This window comes from Streptopelia decaocto, assembly GCF_964273445.1.
Source record: "Streptopelia decaocto genome assembly, chromosome: 14".
NCBI lineage: Eukaryota > Metazoa > Chordata > Aves > Columbiformes > Columbidae > Streptopelia > Streptopelia decaocto.
In genome coordinates this window covers 7,048,020-7,070,570 of record NC_138669.1, presented here as the reverse complement: position 1 = coordinate 7,070,570, position 22,551 = coordinate 7,048,020, and the positions used below count along the sequence as shown (strand labels likewise).

Sequence of the window (22,551 nt, the reverse complement as noted above, 5' to 3'; positions counted from 1 at the left end):
AGGTTCTGGGGACAAACAGGGCAACTGTGCAAGCACACATGGCATTTAGTCCCCCATGAGATGTTATTTAAGCATCAAGAGTCACTGCTCACCTCTTCAGGTTCCTCTTCCCGCTGCCGGTTTGGTTTTGTGTAGTCGATGGGCCCATCCCACTCATCCTGGCGGGAGGTCTGGCTGGACTGGGGGGAGGTCATGGTGCTGCTCGTGGCACTGGTGCTGTTTTGGCGCTGGGACACATCTGGGGACTTGACGCTGGGACTGCTGCTGCAGCTGCTGCTGCTGGGAAAGGTGCTCTCCCGCTTGCGGTGCTTGTTCATACTCAAGTCCAGGGTCCCGTTTTCATCCACCTCAATGTCCATGGACTGGAAGGTTGGAAACATGCCCAACATGAACAGCTGCCAGCAATTCCCTACAGGGATCTTGTCCCCATTTGGCTTTTGCCATGTGCGGGGCAGGTTATTCACGTCCCATCCTCTCCACAGTCAGTTAAAAGGAACAGAATGGAAGGGATGCTCTTTCATAAATATTTCAGAAACATGCCATGCAAATGCACTCTTCTACTACCAGCAATCTGGCATTTTGACTCAGTTGCTTGAACACAGGCATCTGGTGCCATTTAAGATGCCCCACAACATCCAAGACATCTGCTCAAGGCTGGGGGTGCAATATGGGACTTCTAGAAAACCCATGTTCCTCTGAAAAACAGCTGGAGGTCAGCCTGGGTGCAACTGGAGAATCTCAAATGGCATCAGATACAAACCAGCGAGCAACTAAAACCAGCCCTGAGACTCTGCTTGGGAGCGGCGCTCGTCTCAGATGGGTAATTTGAACCATGATGCATCTCCATAACACAATAAGAGCCAAGATTACCTCCTCCAAAGCACATCACCCAATACAGGGAGTGAAAGGGTGATACGAGTCTCTGGATTTTCTCAGTGTTTAAAGATTAAAATGAAAAGGAATGTAAAAAAGGGGTATTTCTCCCATCACAAACTTCATTTTAATCCCTCCGCTGCGTGGTGGTGGGGTGGTCCCCACGCTCACCTTGCTGGGGGCTTCTTGTTGTTTGGTGCTGAGATTCTCCGGCATTTCCCAGCAGCGGGTGGAGAGGTTGAGGATGGCGGTGGCCGCCATGTGCGCGGCCTCGGCGTCGTGGGAGTAGTCGAAGGCTGTGGAGGAAGATGAAGTGCTCTTCACGTAACTGCCGGAGGGGCTGTGGCTGGGGGAAGAGGCCTTTGGAAAAGGTTTGGCTGGAAGAAAAAGAGGAGGAACAACACAAGGTTCAGGTATCATGGCACAGGCAGCACTGAAAGGTTAAGTCAGTCCAATACAGATAATATATAGGCAGTTTCAGTGGTTATTGGCCATTCATGGGCTATTTTGTTGCCCGGGATGTGCAATAGGAATGGTCCTCGCTGTGGCTCGTGCAAAGCGTCTCTCAGTGTGAAAACTTAATTCATTAACTGCCTCTGACATCAAGTCCCCAAAACATGCGTGGTTTTCCACACTCCTCAGTGGAAGCAGTTAAAGAAGAAAGCTTAGAGAATCTTCCTGGCTCTTTTTTTTAACTGTTCATAACCTATCTGCAGAGCTGAATTACAGGAAGATTTCTTGTAGCACGTTTGAAAACTTACAATATAAAAAATTACATTAATAGCAAAACCGTGGCCATGAAATATGAGCTTCCAGTGAAGACACCAGTGAAATATGGATTTTCTGGCAGCTGACATATCATTTAAATATGCCTGAATAACAGGATTTATTACACAGCCGTTCACAGCCGCAGCACCTCACGGTTACTGTGTGTCACACCGTGCAGCAGCGCAATCCCGGAGAGACAATTTCTCTTTACACCCTATGAGTGTAAAGAGCGAGTACTTCCCAGGGTTAACCCACAATAAAACTTGCCCTAATCTTGAACCTGGACCCATTCAGGAGGGTCCTGACCCACACAGAGTCCATCTGGATCAGTAATTTCAGTGGGTGCAAACCGGGGATCATCTGATTTTGAACAACCACAAGATTGTATTCTGAATCAATTAGCAAAATCTTCGAATTCCTAATTCATTTCATTCTTCCCTTTTTTATGGAAAAAAACATCCACCCCTTCAATAAGAGTTTCACCAGGGAAGACTCACAAGCTTTGGCCTGACAATGGCAAAGCAGCGAGACAATCCTGGCTGATGTGGCTACAGAGCAAAGCGATTTCATTTTTCCCATTACAAACTCATAATATAAGACACTATAAAATGCTAATCTTCCTGAGAACTGCTTTCTTCCTCGTTGTGTGCGTATATAATGCATATTGACATTAATGGGAGTTATGCACACACATGCAGGGGAATATAAATCCCTCTGGATGAAGATCTCTTTAAAATAAGTTATGAGTGAAAGGAACAGATTTCCCCACTATGATTGGCAATCATATTCATCTTGTCGCTTTGGAGGTATGCCCAAATGGTTATTCTTGTGTATGGCTACATGTTTTCGAGTCCAGTTTAATCCATGTCTTTGCGGCAGGGTGCGGGTATTCACCAGCCCAACCTGACAATATCCAGGATTGTGAGATGCCAATTGCAATTTCACACCATAGGCTCAGCGATGCTTTTCCATTTCATAAGTATTTCTACCACTTATACACTCGCAATCAGCAAATTAGTAAAATAAGTGATGAGAAAAAATAGAAAGGATTATCCTAGTGGGTCTGCTGGAATTATTTTTGTCAGTACAATTACCCTGAAAATTCTTCGCTAATATTGCAAATAACACAATCTATTCAGCAAGAGAATCACTTGTGCTGGGAAACAAATTACTTTTCCATCAGCCCTAACCCAGGATGACAGTGGCAGTTGTGCTCTCTGGCCTCCATCCAATTTCATTGTCTGATCCTTTACAGATTTAGTACTGTAATAAAGGGCACTTGCATTGTAGTGCAACAACCAGGATGCTTTCAAGTACGAGCACTTCTCAGAGAGCAGCTGCATCAGGATTAAACAGGATTGTGGAAGTGGGATTAGCCAGACAGAAAGCCCTCTTGAGGCTGCTGACTTCTGCAAACTGGGCTCCTAAAATCTATGTTTTTTTCCTCAAAAAATGTCTTCAGGCGCACATTTGGTGTCCAAGGGAAGAAGGAGGTTGAGCATCAGCCTGTGCAGCCTGGCTCCGCATGCAGGTTCCCTCTTGTCCCCAGCAGTCCCTGAGGGTTTATTTAACCATTCCATTTTCCCCCATGCTTTTATCGCATGGTGTTGTAACCAGCACCAGGTCCTCAGTGCAGAGCAGAGGTGGGTGGCTACGCTAGGAAAGAGCTGGGAGACAGGAGGTAGGTGATCGATAGGTAGCAGAGCTGCGGAGCAGGGCAGAGAAGACAAATGGGCAGAATGGGTCATATAGAAGATGGAAGAGAAGAAAACTGTAATCCATTTAGCCAGATGAGGCAAGACAGATCAATAGATATGAACTGCAAAGCAACGGGGATCGACTGAGGACAACTGTGTAACTTATCCCACCTAAAGACGTTGCTCAGATTAATGTTTCCAGCACTCGATGCAGTTCTTCCCAAAGCCAAAGCCACTCTCCCCAAGCAAAGCTTTTCCAGCAGCCACAGGCTCCTCTCTCCACCAAAGGTGCACAACTTGGGACCTCAGCCTCCCCAGCCTCGTTTCTCACCCCTGGATCCACAGCAGCGCAATGGATCCAGCAGCTCAGCCCCAGGACTCCCCCATCACCCCAAAGCCATGCAAAACCCATCCCATCCCTGCTCCCAACTTACATTTAAAGGCTTTAGGTGAGGTTTCGCTAGTCTGAATCTTTGGGGCAAGCATGCGTTTGCCAAAAACCTGAGCATCAAAACTTGCATAATCGAAGGTGACCTTGGAGTATTTCTCCAGCTCCTTGGCCAGGTTGGCCCGGGGGGTTGCTGGGACCATGTTGGGCCGGTAGCTTCCGTACTGAGGGATCTCCAGTTGCTTCACAAAGCACATAGGCCTGAGGATGAAACAATGAACAACAGTGATTTCTCTTTCCCTCAACAAGATGGCTGTTGGGAGGGGACAAGATGTGATGGGGACACATGGCTGCATCTTGTCCCTGAGGTGTTACTGGGGAAGAGGGGCAGTGACAGCCCTTTTGCTCTCCCTCAGCAAGTCTGCATCTGGTTTGGACCTTTTAGATTCCTTTTTTTTTTTTTTCCATTTTTTTCATTTTATTTTCCTTCTCTTTTTTAAGCAAAATACCAAGGTGTTCATCCCATTCAAAACAATATCCTTGCAGCATTTTCCAACAGCAATAGAAACTTGGGCATCCCTCACCGATGGGACCCATGCCACGGGATGGCACATCAAGGTGTGAGGACCCCAGTTTAGCTCCGCTCCCTGCTGCATGTTCACTGCAAAGGCACCAGGGCCTCCCCCCTGCCTGCAGAGTCCCTCTTAAAGCCCTGCTTATGCTGGGCTGCCTATCATGAATCAATTTGTCTTGCATATAAATTGTATATAAATGGCTTATTGTTATTCTCCTTCCCTTGACCTCTTTGCACCAGTGAATCCTCGGAGCGGGAGCTCCATGGAGCATGGACCGTCCTCGTGATGCGCCCAGAACGCTCAGCACCCGGCGTGGGCTCTGCTGCAAATAAATAAGTAATCACCCTAAATGGCCTTTCCAAAGCACTGGGGTGCTCAGGAGCCCCGGGGAGCAAAGAAATAAATTAATCAGACCTGGATGCCTTTGTGGAAGCGCTGCTCAGGGCTCGTGCTGTGGTTTTTGTCCTGCTCTCGTTGCAAAATAACTAACCATATTACATTCCATCTGTAGCCTCATGAATCACATCAGCTACGGAAGCCAGAATCTATCAGGGACATCCTTAATATGCGACAGCCCTTTCTTCCGGGAAGATAGAGATGGGTGAAATAACAAAATAAATGCGACTGGTTTGGAAATGAGTGGCAGGCTTCTCTCCTCTGAAACGTGCGGGCTAAGGAAGAATAGCGAGTGGACTTATGCGAAACTGCCATGGAGTGATTTATATGTAGCCTAAATCTCCTCTTCCCCCTCCCCGAGCCCACCCTACTTATAATGCTAATATAATAGCCGTCATTCTCTGGCAGTTTGCGTTGCAGAGCGATCGGCACAAACGCCTTCTGCTTCACCAGTAAAACCCTTTGGCCTGTAGCCTCAGCATTAATTGATGCTACAGAAGCAATTCATTGTCCTCAATGCCCTCCCTGGGATCATCAATTAAATATCTCCCCACCTTGGCGAGACCTATGATGATAATAACAGGGCTCAGCAGTATCTAGATGCAGCTGAGGGAGCTGTGACGGCTGCCGGTGCCAGCGTGGCCCCGCGGGGGGGGCTGGGGCAGTGTGGTCCCATTTACCTGAGGATCCGGTCGGAATTAGAGCTGGTCTTCGTGGGATCACCAGACTGGGTTTGTTGCTTTTCATGTGATTTGGCTAATTTTTCAGCAGCAGCAATGGGGCACCCAGATAAACTGTGGAGATATATATATATAGATATATATAGATATATATAGATTTTTTTTTTAAAGGAAGAAAAAAGAGAAGTAAATGAAGCATGAGGGTTGAGCATGAACATCTTCACTCATTTCAGCAACACAGAGCTGCGCTGAGCCCATGAGAATAGTGTTTGCATTTAAGGGTTTTTTTAATTATCATTATCCTAGTTTACTTTTAGTCTTGGCAAGCAGCAAAGCAGCCAAACATCGAGTGTCAAATCTCCCCACGATGAGCCCTGGAGCATCCCCAGGGCCTGAGGGGGCCATGGAGGCAGGTCCCGGGGCTGAACACAGTAGGGGCAGAAGGGGATGGGTTGATTTCTTGGAGTGGTTTTAGCAGTTAAATGGCATTTTTGATTTGCATTTATTTGGATCTTTTGCAGAGGCTGTTTTAAGGGAGCCTTCTGAGGGGCACTTGCAGGGAAACATTTGCACTTCTGATGTGCACAGCTGCCAGCGCGCCGGTGCCTGGGGACGTCAGGGGCTGTAATGGCTTTTGCTGGCTCGCACGCTGGGCACGAGCCTGGCTCTGCCTCTTCAGGACAGCTTGGATCTTACGGTGATTGCTCAGGGAAGGTAAAAACGCCTCACAAGCAGAGCTCACACCCTCCCAGCCAACCCCAAATCATCACAGGCATCGCTGGAGCAGCCAGCACCAAGGGATCCCCATCTCCATCTCCAGCTTCCAAATCCGCTGGGTCTCAACCCAAAGTGTTGTGCCCAAAGCTCACTCCATAACCCACCAACATCAATGGATCAACCTCATCCTCACCGCGATCACTTGCTGTCTGCATCAAAATGAGCTTCTCCACTAACCAAGCAGATTTCCCCAATTTTCCTCTAGCAGCTATGGCCGTGACGAAGCATCCAGCAGCTTCCTGCATGGCTGAGCAAGGGACACCACAAACTCACCTCATGCCTGTGAACACGCTGGAACTTGCAGAGTCATCACACTCTGCCAATTAAGCTCAAGTGCAACGAATGGTAAACGATAAACTCATGAGTGCATCCCCACAGTACAAGCTAGTCTGGCTTTTTGGAAGGTTTTTAGCTTTTAAGTGCACAATCCTCTCTACTTTCAGCCTTCTCATTTGTAAAAGTGCTCAAGTTTAACCAAAGCCAGAGCACGGGGTATAATTATAGGTCCCAACACACAACTCTGTCCCCTCCTGATGACATCTGGGCTGAGGTCCTACAGCAAGAGGACCTAAATCCCCAGCTCATCAATAATTTCAGCCCCAATACTGTGGAAATTCCTAGAAATCCTGCCAAGTGCCACACCAGCATCACCCTCACCAAACACCCTCTACTTCCCTAATGCCAAATACCTCTTCCTTGAACCTCCACCTGCATCTACCGCTCCATAGTTCTACCTGGAAGCATTGTTCTGCCCTATTATCCAGCCAGAAATCACTACCCTGTCTTGCTTTCAACATATTATTCTTTGTCTTAGGGACATCCCTACTTCACCCATCTTAGTTCCACCATCTCCCAGTGCAAGAGCAAAGCCAAGGCTTTTCGGGCTGGTTGCCCTCCTGCCATCCTTGCCCTGGCCATGAAGGAGAAGAAGATGAAGCCAGTACCTCCTGTGCGTGTTGCGGTTGCTGTTGACGTGACCCTGTCCTGTGCAGCCTGGCGTGGGGCATTTCAACACGTTCTCGTGCATCGCCAAGACTTCGGAGCAAGAAGGGGAAGGGGAGAAGGGAAGGGAAGCAAAAACAACTTGATAAAAAATCAGAGGAAAAGAAGAAGAAAAAAAAAAAAAGACAAAATCATCAAGTCTTGTACGTTGGTTTCCTAGAAATCAGGGAACGTGAAATGCTGTAATTAGAATGCGTCTGCATAGAGAAAAAAAAGATTTACAAGGCAGCAGTGCTCAGGTCAGCACTAGATTAGCATCTCTGCACACAGCTTGGGCTTTCTCCTCGTTTGCTGATTGCAATCCGCTTTCCCCCCACCCAGCCCCTCCTGCCCACCACTGGTTTGGAGCCAGGTCTCCTAATTTCAGGTAGTTTTAAGTGATTGAAGTTGTATCTCTGCTTTTATCCTTAGGACTAGTCTTTGTTTGATTTTTTTTTCTAATTTTAATCTTCAGGATTATTGCTTCCTGCAGTGCTGACCTTAAAAGTAAAGAAAATCATTTGATTTGCAAGCCTTTCTAAAGCACACAGCTTGTGTTAGTTATTTATTAATTTTTTTCTTGCATTCGAGCTTGTATGAAGATAGCTGTACTTTCTCCCTGTTTCCTGCAGTTCTGTGTTTATGCCAGGCCTGCAACCTTTGAAATTTCTGATAAGGAAGGGGTCTTTTTTTTTTTTGGTCTATTATGCCATTATCATAAACATACAACATTGATTTTTATGTATATGTACAGGGAAAGCTATTTAGGATGGTGGTAGAGAGGTAGAAATAGAATCTCTCTCTATGCATATATATATATATAAATATATATATATATAAAAATCTGTTACAATGACGATAAATATTTTCTGTGGAATAGATGAATCTCAGTATAGCACCTTGTGAATTTTACAGTGATGCGAGTGTAGCAGGAGACTCAGCAATCCTGCGCATCCTGAACAACTTCAGCACATTTGGACAGCAAGAAAGAAGAGTGTCCCATTCTCCCCAATGCAATATCCCAAATAGGGAAAAATGTGTGACATTCAGTGCAAGATGGGAACTCCTTAACACACCTCTGGAGATGGGGGCATCATTTGTAAAGCATCTCTTTGATTTTCAGAGAAGGGACCTCATTCTCCACAGGATGGTGCTAAAAATCTTTAAGAACGGTAGAAACTTCTTAGTAATCTGCATAGCGTTTCCTATGAAGAGTAATAACACTTTGGCAGATAGAAGCATCCTGGAACAATTTGGAAAAGCACTGTCCCATGCCAGATACTCTGTTATACCCCAAGGATTAACATCAGGCTTGTGCTAGGGACTCAGTCACAAAATTCACACGTTCAGGACTGTTTGGAGTTCTCGTTGGCCTTGAGACAGCTCTACCCATCAGGTGTGAATTTCCCCTAAGGAAATAAGGATTCAGAGTAATTTCAGCTACCCCTGTTATCCCACCGTGTACTCACTCTCGGGAGGGATCCTGTCTTTGTGCGGACACCCAGAGAGGCTGCGGTGGTGAGGGTAGAGACCCGTGACGTGGCCAGTCCCATCGCAGCCAGGAGTTGGACATTTGATCTCTCGCTTCTCAGGTCTTGAGGGATCTAGAGATTGTGGGGAAAGGGTAGTGGGAAGCAGGTGAGTGATTTGGAAAGAAAGAGGGAGAAAAATCACTGAGGATGCTTCCTACCGCTTTTCCAGTCAAACACAGAAACCTTTGAGTTTGGAGTTTTTTTTTTTTTTACTGGAGGTGGAATCATCACACTGGAAATTTCAAAAATTAAAATTGGTGAATTTTAGCATCTAACTGGGCTGGGAGCATGGAGCTGCTCACAGTGACTGAGCAGGCAGCCTGGCTAGGGGACTCTGCAGCCCCTGCCATGTCCCTTGTGTTGCTGTGGCCAGACTCCTACCACCACTTTAAAACTCAGTTGGATTTTAAAACCAGCCCCACTGACCAAGCTGAGACTTTCAAAGCCAACAAAAAAATTAGCCAGGCGATTCCCCTGCCGAGATGTAGAGGACACTGTTACCTTGCACATTCACTATTGACCTCTAGGATGATGATCTCCAGAGGTCCCTTCCAACCCCAACCACTCTGTGATTCTGTCCCCATCCCTCTGGGCACTGTGGATTTGTGGCCAAATGACCCTTTGGGCTGTGAAACCCCCCAAGCAACCAAGTTTTGATGAGGTGCTGAGCAGAAAAATTCAGCTTTTTCACTGGGGATGGGAAGGAAGGAGACACATGAAGGCTCATCCCAGTACCTTTGCCGTAGTAGTTCTTTCGGATGCTGTCCAGCGGTTTGCTCTGTTTCTCATCCACCTGGAAGTGCTTGACATGCTCTCCTGGCAGCCGGCTGGGCTCCCGCACGATTTTGACCTGCTCAGCTTTCAGGGCGATGGCTTGTTCCAGCAGCCCCAGGTTCCCCCTCGTCATCATGTCGTACATCTCTGACTCGTCAGTCACCGCTGATTTCTGGGAGCGGGCATCATCATCTTTGTCATCATCCGACCGGACCTCCACAATGACAGAGTACTCGGGCTTCGGGCTGAACTGCCCTTCACAGTGACTTTTCTGGGTGTCCTGAGAAGTGTGAGGAGCTTCTTCACAGATCACTTCTGGAGCCATCTCCTCATCCTCTTCATCCTCCTCTTCTTCTTCCTCTTCCTCCTCCTCTTCCTCCTCCTCCTCCTCATCATCTTCTTCATCCTCCTCCTCGTTCTCCTCATCCTCTTCTTCTGCTTCAGCCTTTTGCAGTTTGCAGGACTCCTCGCAGTTTGCATCGTCCCGGTGCTCCGGACACAACTCACTGCTGCGTTCGCTGGTAACCTCGATGACCTCCTCTGCATCCTCCGTCTGGATGATGATCTCCTTGTCACATTCCTCCTCCACCAGCTCCTCTCCCGCATCCTCATGGACCAGGTGCACAACATTGGATGGTGGCTTGGAGACCTGCAGCTCAGCTTCAGGCAGCTGCCCTTCAATGGCGAGGGTTTCCTCCGCTATCTGGCCAAGGTTGAGGAGGGAGTTGGCAATTATTTCTTGATAGCTGCTGTAGTTGGCCTTGCTGGGCCCAGATGTACTTGTTGCCGTGTTTTGTCCGTAATGGGTTGATTTTGCTGGGCTTCGCTCTGAGGGGAGGAAAAAAAAAAAGAAAAAGGGAAATGGGAAAGAAAAGGAGAAACAGGCGAGAAAAGGAGAAAAGAAGAAGAAAGAAAATAGAAAAAAGGAAAAAGGCAAATATAAAAAGGGAAGAGAAAAACAAAAAAAAAGGAGGAAAATTTTTAAAAGGGAGGAAAATAAAGTAATTATAGAAGCTCATTGTCTTACTTAAGCCTAATTGAAACCAGAGCCTGGCTCTTATACCCCTGGAGCAGCCTAATTTATTGCACTTGGGAACAGCAGGTAGGAAGAGGATTTCCACGTGGAAGCTTTCACGAGGCTCAGATGCTCATGGCTTCCCAACCACCAACAGCCACCTGCCCCCCTTGTTCCCAGTGCTCCCCAGGCCAGGGGCTCCAAACTAGGGTCTGACACAGCAGCTGGACCCCAGTTCCTCTTCCTGTCACTCCTGCACTGGGAGAGGTGACCAAGATCCTCAAGGCACCGATGGTGGGAGCCCAGCCGCCGTCCCCACTGCCATCTGAGCCACACCGCCACCTCCTCTGTGCTTTCCATGGGTCTTTCCCCAGGGAGCATCCTCAATGGAAAAACTCTCATTTTTAGGACACCGGAGACAATCTGTGCATGTCCCCTCTCAGCTTAACCAGAGCTTTGCTGTTGTGCTTCCACCAAACGTAATAATGGAAGGACCCATCCTATATATAACTCAGAGGAGCTATAACTCCTGGTTATTAACACTCTCTGCCCTTTATTCATCTGCAATCAATAACGATAAAGTACCTTCTGCCGGCTCGGGGCTGTGGGTCTCCTCCTGCTCCACCACCTCTGACTCGTCCTCCTCCAGCGTCCCCTCTGACTCTTCAGAGCCGGACTCCTCCTTCACCTCGGCCTCCTCGCTGCCATCACTGTCGACATTGTAGCCTTCATCCAAGGCCAGCTTGAGTGGATGGGATTTTCTCTTTGACACCAGATGTTCGGTCTCCACATCCTGAAGTTTCCTCTTCTTTGCCAGAGGGCAGCTTTGTAAACTGCAGATGGGATCAAGGAGCAGAGAGGAGGCATTGCTGAGTGAGAAAGGCACGGCTATGGCATCTGAACCCGTTAGGCAAAAGCAAGGGGGACAAATACACAAATACTAAAAAAATAATTATCCAACAACCCAGATTTTTATCTGTTTGAACCGTTCATGGCCAGAAGATGTGCTCTCAGACCTTGACTTTGTGCAACTTCGTCAGCTTTGCTCAGAAGTCAGCGCAAGGATGATGTTGAGCTCACTCCAACCATCTGGCCCACGGGCAGTGGTTGTCCAGGGAGTAGCAGGACCAACAGCTCCCAGCATCATTGTTGGTGACAGCCACAAGTGCCATCATGAAACCAGGTAGGGGATGCAGAACAAGCCCCTGGGACATGTCTACCAACTGCTCCGATTCCATCATTACAGGGAGATGAAATCCATCAGTTAAGGCTGGCACAGCCTCCAAGGCAGCCAGCAGGCTCTCATTTCCCCTCCCTGTCCATAGAGGCACCAAGCAGACCAAAATCTCTGCCTGCTGACAGCTCCTGTCAACTCCAGGCACCTGAGCCGGGTACTTCTGCCTTGGTTTGGGGTGTGTGGGAAGGTTCTGTGCAGCCTGGGGAAGCAGCTCCCCCAGGATCCCTCCTGGACTGATGGAGAGACAGAAAAGATGTGCCAGGAGAGGTTTAGGTTGGACATTAGGAAAAGGTTTTTCACCCAGAGGGTGCTGGGCACTGGAACAGGCTCCCCAGGAAGGTGTCACAGCCCCAAGCCTGACAGTGTTCAAGAAGAGACTGGACAACGTCCTCAGACACATGGTGTGAACTGTGGGGTTGTGCCGTGCAGGGACAGGAGTTGGACTCCATTATCCTTGTGGGTCCCTCCCAACTCAGGACATTCTATGATTCTATCATAAAATGGGCTCTTTTATGCAGATTTGGGGCAGGTGGGTTGGGTTGATGCTCTGAACCAGCTTCTCTCCAGTGAATGTCTGTCTTTGGGTTCCTTTCTTGCATTTTTCCACCCCAGATACCTCTGACCCAGCCTCACCTTCTGTGTCTTGCATACTTCCCACGGATGTGTCCTGAGCCGTTACAGCCTGGGGTTGGACAGCTTGAGAGGGAAACAGGCAACCGTCAAGAGCAGCAATAGGACTCGGAGAATTCATTTTTAATTAGAAGTGTATAAACTATGGTCAGTTAAACAGATCCTGTGCACAAGGAACAAAACAACCGCAAAAGGGAAAATAATTCCCCGCAAATGGTTCAGCTTATCCCTTTGAATTCCAAGCGAGGAGGGCAGGAGAGCAGCCTTGCAGTTTGCTAAAAATTAATGAAATGACTCACCCCATTTAATTAGATGAACGGTTCATTATAGTTTTATGAGTATGTTTAATTAAAGATTTGCATGTGTAAGAGCAAGCTTTTAAAAAAGCAGACAACTACAGCACCCTGCCTCCCCACTGCCACTCTGCAGTTTTCTTTTTTGCTGCTGCAGGAGGAAAACATGGGCTTTTCACTGGTTTGATGGCTTATCAGGGAACTGGGATTCTTTACAGTAAGAAATGGGTGGCTTGTTGGAAAGAGCAGGCTGGGAATGGATCGAGAAGTTTTTAGCAAGAGTACGTTGGATGGAGAACACCAGGACAAAAACCTGCAAAACGACCTCAGAACCTAATTTTGGGGGGAACAGATGGGATTTATGTGACCAGATCTCCCAAATCTCTACATCTGTTCCTGCTGCTCTGCAGAAGAGGATGAGTTAAAGGTTTCCAGGGAGCTTTCGGCAGCATGTTCCTGCTCGCTGCATCCCTAGGCATGGGGCCACACACCTCCCCTGCAGCCACGATCAGTCCCAGCTCCGGGAGCTATAAAGGCCTCAGATAAGAAGCATTAAAGCAAACATTTTCTGGCAAAACCAGATTATGGCATTGATTATAGGATGCCCAAGTGACTTGCCTGCCGTCTGAGGAATCCTGGAGTCATGTAGGATTAATAACCTCATTTAGCACCGTATCACCCTCAGCCCGGGAAGTTGGAAGCACTAATGAAATCTCTTGATGACAGTACAAAAGGAGAAGGCATTGCCAGCCCAGAGGGCATCTGGCCAGCCTGTTATTCTTGGAGTAAAAGACACAGGAAAATATTAAATAAGTACCAAGTGCTAAGTCAGGCTTTAGGGACACAGAATTCCTGCTCTCAGCAGAGAGCTCAGTCCTTGCAGAAAGATGAAGATGAGGAGGATCCAAGTGCACTAATCGATGCAGCAGCTCTGGGTGCACCAGTGAGTTATTAATGGCTCAGCTCCCCAGAACACCCTGCACAAGTCAAATCTGCGTTCAAAGAACCGAATTCAACCCAAAACAGGGACAGGAAAGGGCTACTGAACAATTGCTTTGGGGAGACTGGCTTGCTTTAGCTTAGTAAAGCTAAGAGGGTAAGTGACAGCAGCATGTCTCATAAGGGGACATGAATTTCTAGATGAGGTGGATGTGTAGCTGTAAGCTGCACCTCCTGGCCCCTCCAAGACAAAGTTCCCCCTTTCTGCTGTCCCCTTTGCTCATGGCCCAATGTCAACCCAAGATCCTGAGCATCTTCCAATGCCATCACTCAGGGAACAGCTCCCAAATTTTTCAGTGTGCACACAACCTGAGCCCCACCATGCCTGGGGTCCTGCTGGCCACTGAGCAAAACGTCCCAGGTCATACACAAAAAGATCTGATCCCGCTAACGTGCATGATTAGAAGAGGGAGCTCCCTCCTTTGCTGCTCCCCCTGCTGATGATCTGAAAGTCTTATTTAATTTTAATTGCCCTCAGCCCTGACTGAGGCGGCTCTGTCCTGAGCAGCCCCAGACACACTTTAAATGACTCTGCACCAAAAGACAGAGTGATGTTTATGTTACCAGTGACTTGCCTGAAAAAGGCCATATTCAGTGGGGAACAAGAGCAGCTCTGATGAAGACGTTACAGGTTTTTATAAGTTTTCCTGCATCAATTAAGGCTGATTCCCCCATCCCATTTTTGAGGTGGTGAAATGAAGCCTGCACTAAAGAGTGAGCAGGAAAGAGCCAGGTGGTTCAGCATCAAGGTTTTCCAAAGCAGGTGGTGATTTGGGATGTCTCGGGCTTTGGTGGGTTAATTTAATCCCTTTAGAAAACACCAGCACAGAGGTGATGCTCAACATGGCCAGGCTTTCTAGTCCCCGGTCTCCTCCAGGGAGGTTTCATGTATTTTGGCAGGAGTCCCAAAAGGGGAAAACGGCTTCAATGTCCATTAAAGCTGCTCTCCTTCCCCAAAAGAGCCACCACACCGACCTGCTCTCCCCGCCTCCTCAGCCTTCATATGCTTGACAAAAGGGCCTCTTATTGTTATGCAGACGATGCTCTGCTTCCAATTAGTCGATTAATCGTCCAGTTAATCAGGCAATTAGGTGACAGCTGCAGAGATGGCTTTGTGGAGCACTCTGTCCTGCCCCTTATATATGTCACCTGCTCCAATTACCACCTCCGCTCAAGTGTTCAGCAATAAAAGTTGAAGAAGTGGCTTGTCCACTGCTCATTCCTCCTGCCTCTCCGGAGTAATGGGAGAGCGAAAGAGCAGAAATGCTCTGAAATTGGGTTGGATAAGGTCCAATTACTCTTTGACACACACGGCTTTCAAACGGAGGCTGCTAGGAGAGGCATCCCCTGCTATTAGTGCCAGTCCAGGTTAAAGATTCCTACCTCTTGTGTAAGCCCTTGTGCAGGGTTTAAAGGGAGCTTAGGGATGGGGGAGGCTGATATTTATAAAGAGAAACTCTGTTGGGCTGCAGAGGCTTGGTCCGGCTCTTTTGGCTGCTGCTGTTGGCATGCCAGCGCTGCTGAGTGACAACAGGAGCTCGGTGACACAACAGGGGATGTAGGGCCAACGGAGGAGCATCTGGCACAAGAAGTGATGTGACAACATCATTTAGGGGCAACAAGAGGATGCAAAATACATAGAGAAGAAACTCTGCTTATTAGGATGTTGTTCCTAACGACCCTGCAACACAAAAGGTGCGCATCAGGTTTTGCCAGGGTTTAGACCTAAGGTGGGTCAGAGGATGGCTAGAGCGTCTAATGTGAACCATCCAGAGCTTGTGTTTTCATCCCTTTAACTCCCACGGTTCCTCTGATGTGTGTTGTCAAGTGGTGCCCCAAGAACTTGGACGCAAGTACCACCAATATAAGCTCCTCAGCAAGCCCTTCACCCCCTTATTTCCCAGTTCCCAAGCCAGTCCTAGCACAGGTCCCCGCCTCCCTCCCGGCACCGAGGAGCAGGGTCCTTACCTCACCTCCTGGCCGATGAGCTCCGTGGGCACTGGGCGAGGGGACAGGACACAGCAATGGAAACAAATACAAGGTCAAAAACACAAGAGGGATGCTCAGCCCCCCGAGACATCCCCCTCCCCTGGGGATCTTCTCCTGCCTGCTGCTGCATTTCTGTTGCCTCCTCAGACATCCCATTTGGGAAAGAAAGGGAAAATGTATCCTGCCATCATTTACTACATGCCAGCCTGTGGTAAATCATAATCCTGCCTGTAAATCCTCATGGCTGTGCTTAATTTCAAGCATGTGAGTGCATGTTCGCTGCAGCAGAGACCACATCTCTCTCTAAATACATGATGACTTCAAAGTCCATGGAGCTATAGTGATACAAATGCATATGACTCTAACACTTTTAAGAAAAGACTGAGTTCTCTTGTGCCTTCGTCTCTATGTCTGCCTGTAAAATATGCCCCTCAGTTACTGTTTGCACAGTTCACTACTGTTTTGCTGCAGTGGCCACATTTACCTCTAACATACACAGGCACGTTTTTCTCTCCTTGTCACACCGAACTGATGTGGGAGCCCCTGACTATGCTCAGACACGTGATAGGGATGTGCTACTTGGCTTTTAGGGTCAACAACAGTTTGTAGGGATTTTAGGGATTATTCCCCACTTGTGAATAAGAGGACATGTCACTGCTTAAAATAAAAACGTACAACAACAGCTCATTGCTACTGAAACCTTACATCCAGCCAGAAATCCAAATAATCAGGGGGGAAAAAAAAATACCCACAAGTCTAAATTTGCCTGGGCTAAAAACCATAACACGTTTGCTCAATTTGTTTGAGCTAATTGGTTTCCTGGGATCCAGCTCCCGGTGGGATGACTCACAAGCTTCAACAAACTGGAGGCAGTGGCAAGTCCCAGGGTGTATGCAATAAATTACCTTTTCACATCAAGAAATCCAGATTCGAGTGTGGGGAAGGCAGGGTGCGAGAAAATAAATAGAATCCGGGCACACTCATTAGCAACCTGAGCAAGCACCTTTATGTATGTGCAACAAAGCGATGAAACTCAAATAGCTGAGCTCATTTCAGCACAAGTGGCAGCATCTGGGTTTTGTTTTTAAAGAGATGTGGATGCTGAAAAGAGCAAGGAGGAAGGTGGGTCAGGACAAAGGGAGGTGTCCAGCACGGCTGTGTGGTGATGCTGCGGTCCCTGTGGCTATTGTGTTTTTTCAGCCAGCCTTGTTTGTTTTTCTCCTCCAGCCACCTCTAAAATTCATCAAATCCACATCCACAAAAAGGAAACAGAATGGAGAAGCCAGTCCGTAACCATCACACGTGGCAATGGGACCACCCGAGGTGCCACCCTGTGCTCTGTACCAGAACCTTCTCCCAGACAGAAAGCACCCAAAGACAGACCTGCACGTTTTTTTTAAAGTTGGAAAATAAACAGCAATCAAGCTTTCCATTAACAAGCCATTTGTCCTCACGTCCCTGCCAGGGACAACCCTGTTTGCCTCTCCAGCACGCACAGCTTCTGCCATGCGCTCTCAGATGTGCAACTTCAAAGCTGCTGCCAGAGTGTGTGTGATGAAAGCCCCAGGAACTGATCTGAAGCTCCGGTGATTGCGATTCCCCTAAAGCAAAGCATGCAAAGGCGTTTTTCTCCCCCCACCCCACCCCCACTTGTTTTTTTCTTCTACTCCTGGGTGTAGTGGATGAGGGTTAAATGTTACGAGGACTTGTAAAGTTTCCTAGACAAATTTTGGTGGAGAGACAGTGGGCATAACTTAGAGTTAAGCCTGGACGTGAAAAATCAAAGCTTATTTGGAACAAGCAAAGTGCAGGGAGCTCAGGTCTAAACATCCCCGCGCTGCGGGATCACCAGCTGCTCACCTCTGATAGACTTCGATCGCGTGCGTGCTCTCTTATCATCATTTTCTAAACTCATCTGGAATGGAAAGAAAAGATAATTGTTGAAAGATAACAAGAAAATCATTGTTAAAGGACAACCTCACCCGTGGTTGCTGCTCTGTGCGAATACCCGGGTGGCAGGGAAATCTTTCCCACATTTTTGAAGCAGAGGTTTCTTGCATCGATTTTTACCATTCAACCCACAGTGCTCAAATTTAGCAACCTTAAATTAATTTCCACATGCTGGGACACAACAAGGACTCTCTGCTGGTTGGGTACCACACAGGGGCAAACACCCAGATGTGATGCCCTAAGATAGAAAACAGCTATGTCTGAGGTATTGCTTATTAGGGCCAGAACTGATTTATCTGGATTTACACCACAGAAGTGCTGTGAGCACCTGGGTGAGTAGCCAGCAGATATTCAGAAATCTCTGAATTTGCAACCAAACTGATTTTGTGTCTGGGAAGGGTGACTTTTCATGCAGTGCCCTAAAGAGCAACCTCTCCGCTTCAATTTGACACAAAGAGGGTTGCATCTAAATAACCCCTGCAACACAGACATCAAACAGGAGGGTCTGCAGGGAATACGGGCATGAATAAGTAACATCAGGGACTTCAAAGAGCTCGATATTAATTAAACATCACAACATGCCACACGGTAGCAGAAGGCTGAAGTGCAGCCACCTCTGGGGTGCAGCATGGGCTCTGTGTCCCAGCGTCGGGGGCTTTGAAATCAGGTTGTGCCCAGGGTGGGAGCAGCGAGAGCTGGAGACTCCACAGTGGGGTAAAGAAACATGGACAGAAAAAGAGCAATGGGATTTTGTTAAACTTGTCAATGAAGTTGCTGAATTGGTCAAGGAGCCGGTTCTACATCTCAAAATAGATGCTCTTGTGGGCAGGTTCATTCGGCAGCAAATGCCAGGGTTGTGCAGAAGGTTGGAGAGTGAGCAGGGAGGTGGATCAGAGCCTGGTAAGTTGGGAACAAGGCAATTTGTTTTTTATTACAATATTATGGGCTGGGACATTTCTTCCTGGGATAACAGGAAGGAGGGAGAATGCAGCAGGTGGGAAGGACCATTCCCAACCCGGATTTTCTGTACTAAACACAAATTCTCTTTGACGTGTGCTCTTTGGAGTATCCTCAACAAGGTCCATCTGGAGGGGGATCCATCCAGCTCCTGCGCCATCCTTAAATGAGGAGGATCCATGGATAAACCCTCCAGAGGTAGGACATTAGTGGATGCTCCCCCTGGTCAATGGACAGGAAGGACACGAGGGGACAACGCACCCATAACATGTCCCACCACAGCCCCATATGCGCCTTGAAACCCAGCAGAAGGGGCTGGGGGTCCTCATCCATCCCTCTCAGAGGATGCACTAATAGCTGGGGACCCTTTTGTCCCCCCTGAGTTTGGGGGTGGTGGAGAGGGAGGGAGGCTGCTGGGCAGGCAGGGAGAGGGGACAGAGTGATGTCCCCAGGTGATGGGACACCGCGGCTGAAAAGGGGAGGGGTGACAGGTCCCCAAGTGCTTCTATCCATCCCACCCTCCAGAAACACAGCGTTAACACACAGTGATTTATGTGATTTGTTAGATGGCGAGATTGGAGAGGGAAAAAAATAAAAATCAAAACCTGGAGCAATTTATGCATCCTGTCAGCATTCAGCTCATGGCACCGTGGTGTTGTGCTCCACGTTTATTACAATCTTCCCAATAACACAGCAGACAATTACTATAATTTCTATTTTTAAAGCCCTGGTTCCCTGCAGACCAATGGCTCACGCTTAAAGTGTGGAGAGGAGCAGGTGTCAAAGGGACTTCATTACATTTATGAGCCTTTCAACGCCAGCGTGCGCTGAGCGAGCCGGTTAATGCCACCACCGCATGCCGACAATACGACTAATACGTTTGATTGCTGGGAGCTGCCTCCAACCAAAATGAATTTCACAGAGGGCTTTTTCTTTCTATTTTTTTTTTATTCCTGATTTTTTTTGACAGTTTTCCCAGGGAATTGGCACGTGTTGGGCTGGTGCCTTGGCAAGATGGGTTTCCTGCAGATAAATTATTGAAAGCGGCAGAGGAGGGGAGGCTGCGGGAAGCGGAATGGGCACTGCCTGCAAAGTGCCAGCTCTGGTCAAAGAAAGAGGAAAAGGCTGGGACCCTGCAGGGACCGTGGGGGAAAGGTGGAGCAAAACTTCCATTTTCTAAAACCTGCCCTTCAAGGACGGGCAGGTGGGAAGAGCTCAAGCTGCTTGTCTATAAATGGGAGAGATCCTATTTCATGTCACATTTGTCTTCAAAATATTAGGTATCGCATCTGAGCTAAAATTCGGGATAAATAAAAAAAAAGCCAAATAAGCTGCCTTGCCTGACCTGCTGTCCAAAGCAGCCTTTTTTAAAAAGAAAAAAACTAAACCAAAAAGAACAACAACATACCAGCCTCCCACACACATACATACATACACCAAGAAAACCCACAAACTAAATTATTGGGGTTTTTGCTCCATAGAGAAGATCCCATTACTTGGTTAGAGAACCTGACACAGCCGCACCGCTGTGTATTTATCCTCTTTCGCTTAGAGCACCGAGGGATGGGGTTCGCACACCCATACTCTGTTTTCTACCATCAGGCTCATTTTCTCAGCTTAAATCAACAGCAGCATCACCTCGAAAACAAAACAAAACAAAACAAAAGTCTTCCTTTCCCACTGAAGTGCAGAAACACCAGGAGAAAGATCCATTTCTGAGCTCAGCCCCTGCTCCTCCCAGGCAACTTACATTAACTGACGTGGTCATTACAGCGCTTCTGGAGCCTCCATGGTTATCGGGCTCGGATGCATGAAGGTTACATGAAACCACTGTCCTTTATTGCTCGCCTCCTTCAGCGAGAAACCCTCTAGACACATCGGTTTAATGCGAAATTTCAGGTCACACAGTGCATGTTTGCAGTCTTGGAGACTGAGGGGGCTATTTTCATTTGTTCGCTTCTCTTGCTCACATAATTACCAGGCTGAGAAGCTATCCGGATTTCACTCTTATTATTTTAACTCTGAATTGAAAACAAAGCAAACTGAAAGGAAACCTGCAAAAAAATGATTGCTGCTGCCAAATGCCAGCCTCAGAGCGTGTTAGTCCAGCTAGAAAACACAGAGGTTTATTCTGCACCTTAGCGCTGGATTCTCAGTAACATTAAACCAAAATAAGCCTCTAGCAGAGTTCCTAACCCAATGCCAGAACACAACAAAGGGGAAAGGATCCTGTCTCAGGGTGTTTGCTTCAGGATTCAGCTCCAAGCTCTGCCACTGCCAGGCAGGGTAACCTTGGGCACATCACTTCATCTCTGGGTACCACTTTTTCCCCCTCTTCTCTCTAAAGTTTGTCCCACACTAAGGAGCCTCCTGACACGACCATAACAAAAGCTCGATTGGTGATGTCCCGTTGCTGCAAATCTAAATCAACAAGGTTCAGACAGATAAACTTGAAAGACACTTTAACCCAAGTACAATGCGAATTTTAACAGCCTACTTCTACAATAACAGTCTTGCTCTGCTGCCAAGACTACAGTGATGCAGCATGGGATCTGGAGCTTCCTTTTATAGAGTACCTACAGGGTTGGTATTTTCTTCTTTCTTGTCTTAATACACATTTATTTTCCAATGGAAGACTGAGGTGCTAACATAAAACCGCTGATGCCCAGGTGCGCCTGGGCTTTGACAGCTCTATGCAAATAAACCATTAAGGGCCACGCTGAAATTCCCCACGGTCAGCGGTAATACTTTATATGTATTCAAGAGCATCACGGAGCTCAGGGAAAATAAACACGCTGAAAAAGCTTTCAGCTGGACAAAGGGAGGTGAGGATTCAGTGGGAATATTTATTTTCCTCTGAAATCAGCAGAGCTTCCATCAGTGCTTATTTGTGGATATAGCAAAATTCCATTTGCAAGAAGCTGTGGCTGAGCTTTAGAGGGACAAGCAGACAGAGCCTCTGTGTTTAGTTATAAAACACCCGAAACATAAATTTGCCTAGCAGCAAGATGGTCCAGTTCTCACAACCCTGTTTCAAAGCCAGGATGAGGGAGGGGAATGGAGAAGGATGCTGTGTGGGAAACCTTCACCACCAACAACCTCATCCCAGCAAACTCCTTCAAGCTCTCACCAGGAAAGATCACTTTGCTGGTTAATTTGCTGCTTCTCTCCTACACATTTCCCTATTGGCTGCTGCAGGCTGAACACGGGTGGACAGACCTGGATCTGGGTCTCTAAATCTCTCCTCCTGCTCTCTGCAAAGTGCCATGCAGGACGTGAAGGGGGCTTCATCCCGCTGGACCTTCTCTAGCTATTAATTAAAAAAAAAATAAATATTAAGGGGTGATGGAGGGAGAAATACTCTTTCACCAAGTCTCCCTCTACTTTTAAAAAAGGCTCAGTAGCTCCCAGTTGCTATTTTATAACCACACTCTGAGGTTAGGGTTGGGTTTTTTTTTCCCTTCTTCCTTTAGGGTCTTCCCTGCTGCTTGATTTAAATCCTCCTGACGTTCCACCTATTGTGAGTCCTGTCCTCAGCTGAATAAACTACCATCTGCCTTTTGCTCTGGCACAGCTTCCAGGAAAGGACACCCTGTGCGATGTTCTCAGAGTCGAAGTCGGGGGGGAGGATTTTGCTTTGACATCTCTAGATGCAAAACCGCAGCTTGTACCAACCTCAAATTAAAAACTACAGCTGTGGCGCAAACATCCTCCTGAAGCCGTGCTGTCAGTTTGCATTTGCAGAAAGGGTCCAACCCCCACCCAAAAAATAAAAAAAACACCCAATGCTGCAAATGAAACACTTACAGAGCACTAACGCTTTGTAGTGATAGCAGAGACATCCTCCGCACGGGGGAAGCGGACCAGAAAAGATGCTCCCGAGCATCATGCCTGACACAGCCACAGCTGTATCGTGGGCCTGACATTCGAGTATTAGGCTGGGGTGATTTCATATGCAGTAGTTTAAGTTGATATATACTTTCCTCTTGACTGTTTGCAAGCGCTACAAAAGACAATCCAAACACCATTTGACGTGCAGA

The 22,551-nt window shown here is 47.6% G+C and overlaps 1 protein-coding gene across 1 annotated transcript in view; it reads right to left on the bottom strand.

Annotated features, from left to right (window-relative positions):
• MYT1 (myelin transcription factor 1) overlaps positions 1-17,519 on the bottom strand; it is a gene marked incomplete at both ends in the record, with an annotated part of 31,168 nt that extends 13,649 nt beyond the window's left edge. Inside the window, 11 exons of the mRNA XM_082065454.1 lie at positions 93-362; positions 1,045-1,250; positions 3,773-3,987; positions 5,378-5,491; positions 7,099-7,189; positions 8,605-8,739; positions 9,403-10,269; positions 11,042-11,289; positions 12,327-12,389; positions 15,584-15,614; positions 17,465-17,519. Coding sequence (XP_081921580.1) covers positions 93-362; positions 1,045-1,250; positions 3,773-3,987; positions 5,378-5,491; positions 7,099-7,189; positions 8,605-8,739; positions 9,403-10,269; positions 11,042-11,289; positions 12,327-12,389; positions 15,584-15,614; positions 17,465-17,519 — 2,295 coding nt within the window. The remainder of the gene's footprint in view (positions 1-92; positions 363-1,044; positions 1,251-3,772; positions 3,988-5,377; positions 5,492-7,098; positions 7,190-8,604; positions 8,740-9,402; positions 10,270-11,041; positions 11,290-12,326; positions 12,390-15,583; positions 15,615-17,464) is intronic.
• Between the last annotated feature and the right edge of the window lie 5,032 nt (positions 17,520-22,551).